Here is a 15,588-nt window from a genome sequence, read left to right as displayed (position 1 = left end):
CGGTTGTATGCTGCTTAGTTGCACTTAAATGTTAGGTCTATGTAATGTTACAATGGTGCCTGTTTGTTTATTGAACAAGCAAAAAAAGTGGTAAAACAACCAACAACAACAAAAAAAACTTTGACTAATGTAAAAATGTTGCCGTATTTTTCCAAGATCTGGTCAAACGCTGTTCCTGGGGCACTTGTAATAGTTACAGTCGCTCCCCAGGGAGGTTGAAAGGAGAAGTACGATTTATTCCCTTTCCAAAACCTAAAATAAATCCACAAAAATGTCGGCTGTGGATTGTTCCTAATGTAATGTCAGTTAGCGATAGCTAGCGATGTCAGAAAGACGCAGACAGTTTAGCTAACGTTAGCTAACTTCCTACTGAATGTAACGTAATAAAACCTTCAAATATTTAATACAACTGCAAAACTGTCTGCTTCTTTCTGACATCGCTTTTTCCAGCAAATGTGACAATATCTCTCAGAGTGCAGACATTATTTATTTTATTCTAACTTTCAGGACACGGCATCAACTAATTGTCACTAGCCTGCTCATTGATATCACTGAAAAGGCGTAACGTTAGGCAGTTGCTTCCAGGACAAGAGCTCAAGCTAACTGTACCAACGCGGCCCGCGCAGAAAAGCAGAGAGCTAAAACTGACTAAAATAACTGCTAGGAGTCGAACATTGAGGATGACAGAGAGAGCTTTCCAAACCAGAGCTAAAGTTAAGTGAATACTGGACATGTTCAACGGGTGACCAGACAGAAACCTCCTCAGAATGACATTACTTGGTCAGTAATGTCAGGAAGTCATTTGATAAGCTATTAGTGTAGCCTATTTTGTTTTGCTTGGCTTTCCGTCTCCTGGTGGTCAAAAACATGCTGTGAGAGGTAAACAAATGCAAGTGTAGATCTTTTTATATACAGTCTATGGTGTAGATAGGGTAATAGTTGACGCTACAGAAATACAACCCTTTAGCTCATACTAGATAACGGCGACACCTAGCAAGCAGCACTTCATTGTGCTTCATGCTCTCATTTGATCTTTATCTATGTTTGCTGTCACTGAGTACATTTACATTTATTCATTTAGCTGACGCCAAAGCATGTCAGAGGTCGCACGCCTCTGGAGCAACGAGGGGTTAAGTGTCTTGCTCAGGGACACAATGGTGGAGGGGTCCTTGGGGATTGAACCCGCGTCTCTCACACCATCGCGCCATCACCTGCCTCTCTGCTGAGCGGCCACCGGGGGGCTCCGTGTCCCTGCCAACACCTGACTGTCCGCAGTCTGCGGCAACACAAAGTGGGGAAGTTGCAAAACGGCTGCATGAACGCATCAGTGCCATTTCCTAATGTTTGCTTTAAAGTGTCACTGCGCAGGTGACTCCTTTCACTATGGCGGAAAGTGCTGAATAGGAATTCCAGGGGTCATAATTTGGCGTAATTGAAACAAGGCAAATAGCCCTCAACTGAAAACTCCTACCATTAAAGGTGTAAAGGTATATATCTATCTATTGGCATATATGTATGCCAATGCGGTATTTGGTTTGTTCATTCTCCTGCCTGTCGGCTGAGGAAAGATGATGCCACCAATGTTGGAAGAGTTATTCTGATCCTTTTGAGTAAAAGTAGAAATACCACAACATGAACATACTCTGTTGTAGGTAAAAGTCCTGCACAAATTTTACTTCAGTAACCTAAATAAAGTAGGCTACCATCACCAAAGTATTCATTATGCAGAATGGACTCTTTGAGTGATGAAGGCTAGGCTATATCACATCATTGGATTGAAGTGATGCATAAGTGAATAAGCAACATTTTAATGTTGTAGCTGGTCGAGATGGAGTCATTTAACTTCTGTGTAGCTACTGTTTAGTTAAATCTCTAGCAATGGAGACCAGTCATGATGGTCTCATTTTAAAGCAGTCATTGGATGTGCCTGTGCAGTGTAATTGTTCTACAGGTTGACTACCCCCCCCCCCTCTCTCTCTCCTCTATCTGGGACGTGTCTTGAGTCACCGCCCACTCGCGCTTTCACACATTAATATTCAGTGAGTGTATATATGTTATCAACAGCAAAAAGTACATCTCAGGCATTACAGTCCTCTGAAAATTCTCCTCCACGCCCTCCAGGAGAGCCACTCCACTGCAAATAACCATGCATTACGCCATCCTCCGCTAGCCTACGTTTTTATTGTATTTTATTTTTTTTAGGGGGGGGGGGGGCTGACAGTGGTTGCATGCTCTGCCCAGTCAGATTTTTTGCAACTGGGACTGGTGGGAGGACGTCGGCACTGACTGCAGCACATTGCGATGCAGAGAGCGAGATTAAACATGCGATGCCTGTATGAGATGCACGCCTGAAGCCCGCAGCAGCAGCAGCAGCAGCCTCCAGTGCGGACAGAGTGCAGGGAGGTGCTGGTGGAGTTTATGCGCACACCTCTGGAAGCTGCTACCAAAGAGGGCCGAAGTGTCTCTGCAGCGCCGCAGCTTTTCAGAGGGATACCGTCTCGATACGTGACTCCAAGCCCAAAGCTGCCCTGGCTCGGGATCTGAGAGGGAGAGAGGGAGGGGGGCCCTAGCGCGGCACCCCGCCCGCCTCTCCTCATTTGGACTGCAGGGATAACGACCTAAACCGTGATATCCCCGTGCAGAGACCACTGAGTAAGTGCTGGTGCCAACGCTGCCATCGCCCGTACACCGTTTTCTTCCATCCTGCACCCCTGCGCCAAAGGTAAGCTCTGCCACCAGGGCGCCGTCAGGAATGAAGGTACCGCGTAGGTGTTCATGGCTTCCCGAAGTGATGGGGATAATGATGATGACGGTGATGCTCAAAGCAGCCCAATCTGTCATTAAACAACCGCAGCGCAGTCTCATGCGTGTCGCGTTACCTGCTTTTGTTGTGGTTCTGTACTGAAGGGAATAATTGATCGATTTTGGTTTCACGAATGCGTCTTGTGAAAGAGATGCATAAAAAAGAAAATGACGTAGGGAATTCCCACAGTAATCCAATAGCGAGCGATGACACCTGCACATTCCGCCAGTGCGGCCCCTACATGGCCTGCTCAGTCATGTGCGCAAAGCGACCGTGCGCGGCTTCGGCAGCGCAAAGATTGATTTGAAATGATTAAAGTTGGAGACAAACTGTTATGTAAGGTGATTTTGCTGACGCGCTTTTGCCATAAGCGGGGGTTACCTTCTGGTCTCTTTTGCTCTGAGATGCCTTAGTCTAGAAAGTGGCCTGTGTTTATATTCATATAGAACTAATATCACTTAGCGACTTGTAAATAACCCCACCGGCATTTATATATAATAAGAAAATGTGGTGTGGTGGTCATAAGTGAGATTGAGTGCTATAGGCTAATCCTATCATATGGGCCTGCAGTGTCTTTTCTAAATCGCCCTTTGAGATCTCCCAGTGCATAAATTGCTTATATTTTCCTAATGTGATCTGCTTTTTTGGTTGAAAAGTGCCAACATGCACAGCTTTCTAAACAAAATATGAAACATTAAGCAATATGTTACCTGAGATGGCCTGGTACAAGCAGAAATACAGTTTTGTTAGATTTTCGCTGCAGCAGATCATCACAAAAATCCAAATTTCCTCACTTGACAGAATTGACAGAAAGGGGAGAACAGAACCTATAATGTCAGCTGCAGATTTGTCTGATAACTGCTGAGTATGTGTGTACATGTGAAGTTTTTAAGTAGATGTCATGAAGTCCTGTGCACGTTTCACATTTTTTCGTTTAGCTGACGCTTTTATCCAAAGCGACTTACAATTGCTATTCATGTCAGAGGTCACACTCCTCTGCAGCATCTAGGGGTTAAGTGTCTTGCTCAGGGACACAACAGTGGATGGGTCACAGTGGGAATCAAACCCAAGTTAAGAATATGTAGCCATCCTCTTTGACCCCAACCTTTAATATATTAAAACACTGTAAACATGCAGAAAAAGTACACCTGAACCTGAACACACCTTCTATTACACACACGTTTGACGTGTTGTGGAAACCCCTGCAGACTGGTCCACCCACACAGGTGTTTTCACTCATGTTACCTGATTCGACCTCTTCTTGAGGATGTGTGTATGTGTTCAAACTGCTCTTGATTGACATCTTCTTGACTCCCTCGCTAGTTTTCTTACTCCTGTTAGAGCAGAACATCGTACATTGTTAATGAATTCGTATTAGTGCATAGAGTTTTGCGACTACTTAATCTTTTACACTGCATTTTATTACGTTTTACACTGCATTTTATTTAGATTTATTAGGTGCCTGCATGGCTGCTTGTGGATAGACTACATGCAACTGCTGTTAAAAATATTGGCTTCCTTTTGTTACATGAAAAATGGCTTTAGGGCTATACAATAAAACTATAACAATAATTATCGTGATATCATTTTTTTCAATATAAATAACAAACGAATTAGGACTTTTTTTATTAAAATTTTTATTTTGTTGAGGAAAAAGGCTTTTACTTAACTTTACTCATGCATATTTGTTGACAAAGCTTTTATCATAATTGTTTTGAATGTTCTACATCTGATTTGTGAAGGGATCCACTGTTTAGCATCAAGAGTTGACCCTAAAGAGGTTTAAACCACAATTTAACATCAGTTTTTTTCAACATTCACTCAGTAGCAAAAATCAGCCTTTAAACTCGAAAGAAATAACGATTTGATACTTATCGTGATATTTATCGATATCAAAAGATACAAAACTTTTTATCGTGATAACATTTTTGGCCATATCGTCCAGCCCTAATTTCCCTAGAAAGGTATTTGGCTGTCAGAACTGAAACAAAGGTATTGTATTGGCACCACAAAACATTTCAAACAACACCCAGCCCTCGATGCACCCTTAATTGTTCAGCATTCATTGTGTTGTTTAGAGAGAGTTGTGGAGTGTGAGTTAAGACACTGCTTGCGTTTTGGATGTTGGTGTAGTGGAAGTGATGTGATAAGAAAGAGATTAATTATCAAATTAAAAACACATCCTTATTGAGTCGTGGGTAAGGCTTCACTGACTTGACAGGCTGTAAAGCCTTTGGAAGAAACTGAGTTAGCCAATGAGTCAGGACTTAAAATGGAAGCGCGACATAGAGGTTGTGTCACCTTGCAGTGATGTCGCTGTCTGCTTCATGTATAGGTCAATACTAATCCATCATTAACCCATTTTCCAAGCCATTTTGTTTCTATTTAAGTAGTTTTAAGGTTGATCTTACTCCACGCTGTCTGACAGTAATATATACAGTAATGTGTGTTTGAGCTCTTCATTGAAGCGGTAGGATGTTTACAATGAGTGAAATACTCACCACTTTTTTATGACTGCACCATTCCATCAAATAGAAATATTCTAGATATTTTGTGCATGATTTGATGTACATTTCCCCAAAATACAGCCTGTGATACTTTGTACATTTGATTTTTATGATATAAAATTTAAAAGTGGGTTTGTGCAATTTGCACGTGCTGTACAACCTGAATTTGTATAGACTGTCCCCACAGTCATTGCTCTAGATATGGTTCTTAAATATAGGTTGAAGAAAAGAGACAGTAGTCTGCTCAAATGCCTCAGATCTGTCTTTATACTTTGTATATGTCTGTATACAGTTTTTTCTGCCTTTTACAAATCCATACGTAACTACAAAGGTCAGCATTCTAAATTTGGAGAGCGCGATATCAATAAGTCTTCCAGCGTAAATGCCATTTCTGTCGTAGAGGGATACCTCCCGAGGAGTGACTCATCCCAGATATGTTCTCCCAGGGCGATGTGTTTAGAGAAACAACCTGAGCGGGACAGGGCTGCACTTTTTCTGGGAAGTGGGAACACTCTGGCATCGACCCTGTGGCCTGTGTTCTTTCAGGCTTATAAAGCTGCACCTCCTGTGAGGCCTCAGTGCAAGGAGCGGTAGTCAGGTGGACCGCTCAGTCTTCATCCACCTTTAAGTTCATGTTGAAAGCTCAGCGAGGACATAGTTTGTGAAGAGAATGTATTTTCATCTTCTGAGTCAGAAATGCTGTTTGCATAAGCATGGACAAGAATGTGTGTGTGGTGTTTTCGAGCAGCATTGTGTAATGCTTTGTCGTGCTGGTTGTGTGTTTTGTTCTTAACTTTCTGTCTCGGTGAGGTGCAATAAGACCTCAGTGTGTGTGTGTGTGTGTGTGTGTGTGTGTGTGTGTGTGTGTGTGTGTGTGTGTGTGTGTGCCAGCTCCCCAAGGTGCCCGTTCTGTCAGGCTGTAAAGTGCAGCAGTCACCTCCACAGGGGCACAGAGGGGTCCCTCTGCTAACACCCACACACACACACAGGAACAGAGAAAAGCAAGTTACTAACATCACAGCACCTACAGCACACAACACATATCCAGTTGGCAAAAACACACAGGTTGAAACTGATTATTTTCATTACTGATTTGTCTCTGTTTGTTATTTTCTTTCATTGTTTCCAAGAAATGCCAGAAATTAGTTAAATATGCCCATCACAATTCCTTAAGGTGATATGTGTGTAAACAAGTAGTCTGTTCTGTCTGTTATTTTATTTTACAGATGCTGTTGTGGTTTGGCTCAGGAGGTAGAGTGGGTTGCCCGTTAATGGGAAGGTTGGTGGTTCAATCCCGGCTCCTCCAGACTGCATGTCAAAGTGTCCTTGGGCAAGATACTGAACCCCGAATTGCCTCTGGCGGCTGTTCCGCCAGTGTATGAATGTGTGTATGTGGTTTGGACATGGTTTAATTTGAAAAAATCACATTTGTTTTTCATACTGCACATTGCTGCAGCTTTTCACCCTGTGTGTTGAACACTCTATTTGATCTTGTATTTGAGGGGGGTGCAACACTAGCCGCTAGGCCAGATTTAGAAGTAAAAGACACATTGAAACACAAACATGCACTTGCAGTAGTATAGTATAGTAGTAGTATACCTTGAAATCATCTTCCTGTTCTAGGAATGTTCTCTGAAGAAATGCTTTTTGACAAAATGTAAGAAAACAACAATCCAGCACATTCTGACTTGCTCCATCAGATCCTCTGCAGTAGATGTGTTTCTTTTATGTATTCAAAGCACAGTGGTGCAGAGTACAGAGTATTTGGTGCCTAATAACAGAACAGTACTCAAATGACTGTCTTTGCAAGACAGGTGTCAAATTCAACATCATCCCAGAGAATGGTTAGAATTAGAAGCACAATTTCCTTTTTGGGTAATCATATAACCCCTTGTTTATCTGTCCCTTTCCTGAGAATCAATCACTAATCCCACTTCAGGTCAAAGCTGTGCAGATCAGTGGATTATAATGGGAAATGGCTTTTAGAAGAAAAGGCAGTGGAGTGAGTCCAGATTGTTCAATGCCCTCTCCTAAGGTCAAGTTCTGGTCTGTGCTGCTTGTAGACTCCTCTTCCCCCCTGTTTTGAGTGGGACGACTGCAGCCTCTGCATCTCCCACTCCACATCAGGTTTCGACAGTGCCTGGCACTTACATAACTCAGCAGTTACATATACACTTATTTTTGCTTCTTCTTCAACTGAGTAAGCTTCGGCTTGTTGATGGAAACGGCCCCTCCCTGCTGCTGCTACGTGACTGTGTGTAAGACCTTGCGCACACATGAGCAGGATTTACGTATTCCTGCATCTGTGATGAAGGTTTTATTCTGTCATAAATCCCTATATGCGGTATGTGCGTGCGCGTGTGTGTGTGTGTGTGTGTGTGATGGAGCTGCTCTGGTAATCTTGTCGAATCAGGGGCGTCCAGGCTTTCCCCATGTCAAATGTAGCAGATCTTATTTCAATGTAAGACCTTGGCTATCAGGAAAAACACAGCCAATCCACATACATCAGAGCAGGGGCCAGTCCATCATTTCTGTTCAGTCAGTTCAAAATGCAAAGTGAATTGATTCAGAAGCTCAGGAGCAGTATATACAATAGATTAGACAATATTTCATGCAGAATTTCCACAGTCATACTCACGCAATTTACCTTTTGGCTCTGTTCATGGAAAATTATTACAAATCTGACTGTAAAGAAAGGAAGTGCAGAGCTAAGGATTGAAAATGGATGATATAACTGACTAGAGGAGACATCCACCTCAGCAGTTGCTTGTGGTTTTAACCTTTCATGAGCCTCAGTTTTGCTCTTTTTGTTACTTTGATAGATGAGGCAGGGAACGTTGTTAGTGGATGCAGTGGAGGGAACCATTCTGACAAAGTGAAGAACAGAAATAACTATTAAAAACAAAGTAAACATTAAAGTAGGGGTTTTAAAACTGAAGTGAGTCTGTCAAAAATGGCTCTCAGTCAAATCTCAACACACAGACATTACACACATATTTTTAGATTTAGTGCGACTTACCCTCTACATTATATCGCTAATGTTAATCTTGAATAAAAATTCATAAATGAGTTTAGAAATCACAGAAGAATGACGTTCGACTGCCGAACTTGCCTGCGAATCATCATGTTTTTAAGTTATCTTCAGTAGTAATAGCTGTCTGTACATCTATGGGAACACTTCAAACAGGAACTGCTAATAGCTAATTTGGGATATTTTTAATGGTACCAAGTTGAAGAAAAGTTCCTGCGCTCAGCCACAGTTCTTTTAACATCGCAGACTTTGTATTAAACAAAAGAGGAATACAGTTGTAGAGCTTGAGAGTTAGTTAATGTGAGATATTTTTTTTACCTTTGGACAGAATCAGGCAGGTTTTCCCCTATTTTCTCTTTATGCTGCAAAGCTAACTGGCTGCCGGGGTTGGCTTCATTGCTACCACATTGATATAAGAAACGTAATGATCTTGTCATCTAGGCAAAACTCTCAGCAATAAAGCGTATTTCCCAAAATGTAGAACTTTCCTTTAATATGCAAATATAAGTGGGGGCGTAAACTGACAGTTCTGTTCAGTCATTTGAACTGGAGTGATGTTGAGCTTTTGGGTTTTCAGGTTTACTTATTTGAAGGTTATTAACTTTACAATCCAAAGGTTTTTACTAAATACATGATGCATACAGTGCAGACCTCACACTGAGGCCTGCAGAGGAAGCATCGCTGAACGGCTCAGCTTCTGAGACGTCTGTGCACTTAAAATGCCAAAGTTATCAGGGCTTAGCTCAGACTGCAGCCCACATGGTTTTCCAGTGACTGCACCAGGCACATATTAGCTGAATATTACCAAACCTATTCTCTGTTGGGGAAAAAAACCTCTGCTTTTCAGCCCGTCTAAAACCAGCTGCCTTTGGCTAGATTCTGAAGTCACATGCCATCCTTCCTTTAAAAACAAAATGGCTCTGGTTGAGACTCTGACAGCACTCCCCAGACAGTCTCCAAACTGGCATTTGCTGATTAAAGAGCTTCCTGGGAGGCATATACAGCTGCCTGTCTCCCTTCCCTCTTCTAACTAAGGCAGTCTGTTTGTACCACCAAGAAGACTTTAAGTGTTTAGTGAGCAATAAACTAATAAAAACATAATTCAAATGAAATAATAAAAGTAATCGTGCACATGTCAAAGCCCTCCTCACATCCATTTCCTCTTTCATTAGAAGGGTTGTCCGAGAAGAAAGGATGGAGTGAAATGGTTGTGCTGGGTTATTTGTGTTGTTGTCAGGTTCTTTGACAGAAAACAACCCTCCTGGTGACTAATGATTGTTCAGTCATTTGTTGATTGCAACACACAACATGCAATCATTGTTTTTGTTGTGTGGGAGCAATGTTGTTTCTTACTGTTTTCTCTCTGTTTCCTCTTTCCCCATCTTTAGATTCCCATTGCCTTTGGATAACTTGAAATAAGAGGGGCGAACACGGCGACTGTTGTAGGATAGTTCTACTTCGACAGGCCTGTTATGATGCAAGGACCAAAAGTTTCGATGATGTGAGCTTCTGTGGAGAGGGAATCACGCCATTTCTAAGGCTCCCACATGTTTCCAGTTGCGACAAACCAACTCTCGCTGTTCAAACATGAGGATTTAAGTTGAGTCAACAGGGAAAATGCATCAAATTTGCCATCACTTTGACGACCAGCCCAACTGATAAGAAGCTCCTTCTCATCATCTCCTCGTTGTTTCTTTACCGATCGTACAACATGCGTCCTTCCCTCGCCACGGCAGTCCTACCTCCCAGGACCCGTTCCCACAATCCACCCAACCTCGCAGTGGGGGGCCGTGAACACTTGTCGGCTCCACGCAGGCGCAGCCCCCACCTCCGGCACACACTCAGCCCGGAGAATCTGCGAACCCTGGCGGAGAGAGGCGGGGCTGCCGTGGATACCGTCTCTGTTGTCAGCAGTCCTATCGGGCTTCCGCGGGCTAACAGTGACACAGATCTGGTGACCTCTCAGAGCCGGTCCTCACTAACGGCGTCCACTTTGGAGTACACGCTGAACCGTGGCCAGAACCTCGTCATCTCTTGGGATATCAAGGAGGAAGTGGATGCTACCGACTGGATTGGGCTGTACCACATTGGTGAGATGATGATTTGTACATATGTAGTTGCTAGTAGAGCTGCTTTTTGGTCAACTAGGATATGTTGAGGTCAGATCTCAAGTTAGTGAGAGACAAGTCTGAGGTCAAGATGAAATTCTTTAGGTCTGAATGATGACCAATAAAGCAATGACAAAGCATCCTAATAATAAAATGACAAAGCATCCTAATAATAAATATGCAAGGTATGCAGATATGAAAGGCCTGCTTGTTGCTGTCTTATTCATTTTTTTATGTTCTGGGATTATTGTAGGTTAGATCTGGCTGGAACAGCAGTTTTGCAGGTTAATTGCATGTCGCACTGTGCGAGATGAACCTAATAACTTCTTATCGCGTAACATTTTGGGGTATGTCAGATTGTGTGATAAATTCCTAGTGAATTGCAGCATTATGAATATGCAATCAGAAACATGTTATTAACTATTAACTAGAAAACTTGCAGGCATCCAGGACCTGAGCTGACTTGACCCTACCTGTTCTTAAAGCCTTTCAGCTGATCCAGGTGTTTTATTATTGGGAGCTGAGAATAGCCAGGTAGAGTCTTATGCAGGAGCTTCAAACTCCAAGTCAATACTGCAAAAGGAGCTGCTGAGACTTTACACAGGCCTGGAGGCTGACTCAACATGTAACAGCTCTGCCTCAGTATACAATAACATACACACCATCACAAAGCATGCACGTCTCTGGGGCAAATGGGGTGGTCTTCAATAATGTTTGCTAATCCTGCTTAGAGACAGGAATTTGACAGGGGGGGACAATACATTGACCTGTTTGCTGAAGAGGCTATCAGGCTCAAACTGTCAGGCAGATCTGTCCATCGTGGTGAAATGTAATACAGGAGCAATAGTGTATAACCAGCACATTCCTTATTAAGAATCTATGAATTCTATGCTGGTTTGCTCACATAATAAAGAGCTGATTAGATGTACAGTACAGGTATGACCCAAAACTGGATTCGTAGGTATTTGTGTTATTACAAATGTCAGTGAGATTTTGAATTAGCTTTTCTTACTTCTGAAACAGAAAAGAGATTTTTCCTGTTTTATTTCAGCTCTCTATAGGGCCATTGCAGGCCATGCAGCCTGTGAGCTGTTCAGCATGATGTGTTGTGTTAGTAATGGATAATGGATTTCTAAAAACAATGGGTGTCTTTGACTTCTAAGAGGTCAGACAAACCTGCAGTACAACAGATGGCAGTATATTCTGGATACCGTGCAATTTTTTGATAAAAAAAATAAAAATAGAATGTAGTTCATGATGGCTTTAACTTGTTTACCAAATGATTAGTTACAGTTCTGATGACCTCCAGGACTTAACCTTTCTGGATGAGTTGATTAAATTTCCTGAACGTTTCCCTTGTAGGTAAGAATGCTGTATGGGAGAAAGAGATAGTGTAAACTGCTGGTGCCGGGCGGGGCGTCAGGTCACTTCATATCGATCATAAGGCCGCCAGGACTTCATTACCTGCTGAAGGGTCTTATACCCCAGAGGGGCTACCACTTTCATCGACTAAGCAGACATTCAATGAGAAGCAACTTGCCTTCCCCTCCTCCACTCCCCTTCAAACATACACACACAGATACTGTACACACTCCTCCCCCAACTCTCTCCACCAGTCAGCGTGTGGTGCTTCATTAATCTGTGTGCGAAAGTGCTACGTACAGCGGAATTCCCCCTCCCTGTTTTTAACTCAGAGGAAGTTTGGTGTTTGTCCTTCTGGATAGAGGTTGTAGGGAGGCTATTTTGGGAATGAATTTCACTGATTAAAGGCAAACGTGTGTTTTGGAAGACAAAGTCTGCAGACTAAACATATTAAAAGACTGAACAGATGCAGCTTTGTTGCAGTTTTTCATAGCAAGAGCAGGATCCAGAGCTTAAACACTGTCATCTGTTGTTTAATGTAACATTCTTTGGTTTCAAATCGGGAAATGTTAACACAGCAAGAGCGTGATTTGTCTAACTCCAGAACTTACACACACTCCAACATCTAACTGACATCTAACCCTCTTCTCCAGATGAAACCAATCCGTCCAATGTGTGGGACTGTAAGAACCGAGGGGTGAATGGCACCCAGAAGGGTCAGATTGTTTGGAGACTGGAGCCTGGGCCCTACTTTATGGAGCGTAAGTTACCATGGGAATATTTCATTTCATTAAAACATAAAAAGCCTTAAATCAATGCAGTATATTTATGATATATTTCGAATTAAGACCATATTATGTATTCAAAACACAGTACAGTTGGACTTCTCTACAGTTTACAGTTCAACTTCGGTTTTGTGGCCAACAATAGGCAGATAATGTTTGCACTGCTTCCACATTCCATAATTGCTTCCTCTGCAGCTGAGACCAAGATCTGTTTCAAGTACTACCATGGAGTGAGCGGCGCCCTGAGAGCCACGACCCCCTGTATCACCGTGAAGAATCCAGCAGTCCTGGTCTGTGTGTGTGTGTGTGTGAGTGAGATATAGACATTCAGAGTCTCAGGCGTAGCTCTGTCATTATGGTGAAAATTAGGTGTTAGGGTGAAGATAAAGAATAGTATTGTTGTAGTTGTCTTTAGTTACATTAAACAGTTGCTGTTCAGCACCTGACTCAAAGTTGTGTTTTCGAATGCACCAACAAGTAAACCCGAATTACCCCATTCTAGTTTCTGCGAATTTGTTTTTTGAACTGAAATGAGTATAAAACCAGTGACTGCCTGTTATGTTAGAAATCTATCTGAAAATGTATAGTACTCTTCAAAAAACTCTTTGTCTTTAAATAATTTTGCCTCACCGTGGTTCAAGCTGGCAGGTCCGTCATTGCTTATATCATGTTTCATCCCATCCACTTAATTGGCGGGCAAATAGTCAGTACATTTTATGTTACTGTATTAGCATTTAGATTTATGTGACTTTAGTAGGACGAGCACAGGTCTGTCATAGGTCTGTGGTATATGGAGTGTAACCTTGTCGGTTCTCTCTCTCAGGTGGAGGGGCTGGCAGAGCAGGTGGGCATTGAACATCCACGAAAACTGATAAGCTTTACTTTGACAGGTGAGTTGAGAGGTTGACGTGTTGGAAGACATTAACAATAACAAGTCAAAGAAAAAGTGAGGTGATTAAATTAAAGTTAATTTAAACACAGACATTTGTATTTTAGCTGAGTGATGCTCTCTTCTCATGTTTGTCTTACAGTCCTGTGGGATAAACTAGAGTAAACTAAAGCTGTTTTCTACGGAGCCCCTGAAGTCCCATAAGATGATTTTTTTTTATCTTGTGCACACAAGTTATTATCTTGTGGGAAGAAGATAATAACTTGTGGGAACAAGTTATTATCTTGTGTGCACAATGTAATTATCAACTTGTTTGCACAAGATGATTATCAGCTTCTGAGCACAAGATAATTATCTTGTGGGAACAAGTTATTATTTTGTGGGAACAAGATAATAACTTGTGCGCTCCAGATAATTGATATAATCTTATGGGACTTCAGGGGCTCCGTAGTGTTCAGGTAACATGGTAGTCTTGGAATTTAAAGAGGTGCTTTCCTGACAGAAAAAATGAATGTTGTCAGTTTTCTACATATGTCAGTATGTATCAGGATTTTTTAAAATAAGTTTACAGTAAAAGACCGGTATGTACGTGTACAGCTTGTTTTAATTATGCATTGCATCAGGAATGGCTTTTAGCTGTTTTGCCCTGCTGCAACCCAAGTTACCCTTTTTCCAGATGAAAATATAATAAACCAGGAAGAGGTTTATGCACTGGGAGTGCTCTGGTGCAGTTAGGGATAGTTTTGGGAGTTATTGGCCAATGTGATGGGTGATCCCCGATTTTGTGTTAATAGACTCGGGTTGCGTTAGGTTGGGGATAGGGAAATAAAATGGCATGACATGACAATAGAGATCTTCTCAACCACAGTGGTTTCTTCTGTTTGTCATTATCCATCCAGCTGTTTCGTACTAAATAGCAACTTGAAAATGGTTTAGCATGGCTCTAGAGATGGCAATGTCAGTCTGTCATCTGGTCCACCATGGTGGTCCAGACTGAGAGATTGCAACAAAGTTGGGTTAAAATATTTATGGTTCCCAGAGGATGTGCAGATGATGAGAATGAAATGTCTCAATAAATATTGGATGGACGGCCAGGAAATTTGGCAAAGACATCAGTGATCCCTACCTGATGAATTGTAATGACATTACAATTAACATTTACATCCAAGCATTGCTGAAACTAAGTGCAGCCAGACAGAGTTGCCAGCACGTCTGTAGACTTTAAATCTTGTTCGCAGAGAAAAGAGCATTAGTCTTTTAGTTCTCCTAGTATTTAACCCTCTCTTCTTCACACGCTTTGTTGCAGATCTACGCGCCACTGGCCTGAAGAAGGGCATGTTTTTCAATCCGGACCCGTACCTGAAGATGTCCATCCACCCGGGGAAGAGAAGCGTCTTCCCCATTTTCAGCCACCACGGACAAGAACGCCGATCAGCCATCATCGCTAACACCACCAACCCCGTCTGGCACGGAGAGGTGACGTTTAGGCTTTTATACACTACACTACAATACTTCACTGAGCATCAGCACTCGGAGGACATATCCACACACGTTCTCCTTCAAACAATGTATTGTCAGTACACAACTGAGAATGTAATGACTGCATGTTTTTCCTCTCTGCAGAAATACACGTTTGTAGCTCTAATGACAGACATCCTGTACATCGAAGTAAAGGACAAGTTTGCGAAAAGTCGACCGATCATCAAACGCTTCCTTGGTCAGCTCACTATCCCTGTGCAGAGGCTTATTGAAAAAATACCCGGGTAGGTGGAAAACATACAGACACTCACAGAATTACACACAGACATATACCTGTATGTAACACCAGACAGCTACAGCTTCAGTTTAGTCAGAAGGATATATTTTATTTCCCGCTTAATTACTCATATTTGATGCGGGCACCGTCACAGATATCATGGTGTTAGGATCTGTTTTTCTCTTTGTTTGGCTGTCCAGAGTCCAGCCTGTGAGTTTCTCCCTGTGTCGGCGCCTACCCACTGAACATGTAAGCGGCCAGTTGCAGTTTAAAGTGGAGCTCACCTCGACTGGGCCTGATGGTAAATCTGCCTTTAAATTGTATTTTGACACTATGTATTTTCTCTA

General features: G+C 42.3%; 1 protein-coding gene across 5 annotated transcripts in view; it reads left to right on the top strand.

Annotated features, from left to right (window-relative positions):
* The first annotated feature begins 740 nt into the window (after positions 1-740).
* hecw2a (HECT, C2 and WW domain containing E3 ubiquitin protein ligase 2a) overlaps positions 741-15,588 on the top strand; it is a 37,696-nt gene continuing 22,848 nt past the window's right edge. For 2 of the 5 annotated variants that reach the window (XM_038719596.1, XM_038719592.1), the window contains exons 1-8: positions 2,144-2,722; positions 9,730-10,431; positions 12,465-12,572; positions 12,792-12,886; positions 13,420-13,486; positions 14,792-14,961; positions 15,109-15,248; positions 15,442-15,542. In XM_038719596.1, the coding sequence (XP_038575524.1) occupies positions 10,053-10,431; positions 12,465-12,572; positions 12,792-12,886; positions 13,420-13,486; positions 14,792-14,961; positions 15,109-15,248; positions 15,442-15,542 (1,060 nt within the window). In that variant the 5' untranslated portion in view covers positions 2,144-2,722; positions 9,730-10,052. Of the gene's footprint in view, positions 781-2,142; positions 2,723-9,729; positions 10,432-12,464; positions 12,573-12,791; positions 12,887-13,419; positions 13,487-14,791; positions 14,962-15,108; positions 15,249-15,441; positions 15,543-15,588 lie in introns of those variants that run through there. The other 3 variants (XM_038719593.1, XM_038719595.1, XM_038719594.1) reach the window with 3 other exon arrangements.

Source organism: Micropterus salmoides, unplaced genomic scaffold (genome assembly GCF_014851395.1).
Source record: "Micropterus salmoides isolate LMB-PRFRI ecotype aquatic unplaced genomic scaffold, ASM1485139v1 Ms_hic_scaffold_15, whole genome shotgun sequence".
In the NCBI taxonomy this organism is placed as follows: domain Eukaryota; kingdom Metazoa; phylum Chordata; class Actinopteri; order Centrarchiformes; family Centrarchidae; genus Micropterus; species Micropterus salmoides.
This window is presented reverse-complemented; position numbering and strand designations above follow the sequence as displayed.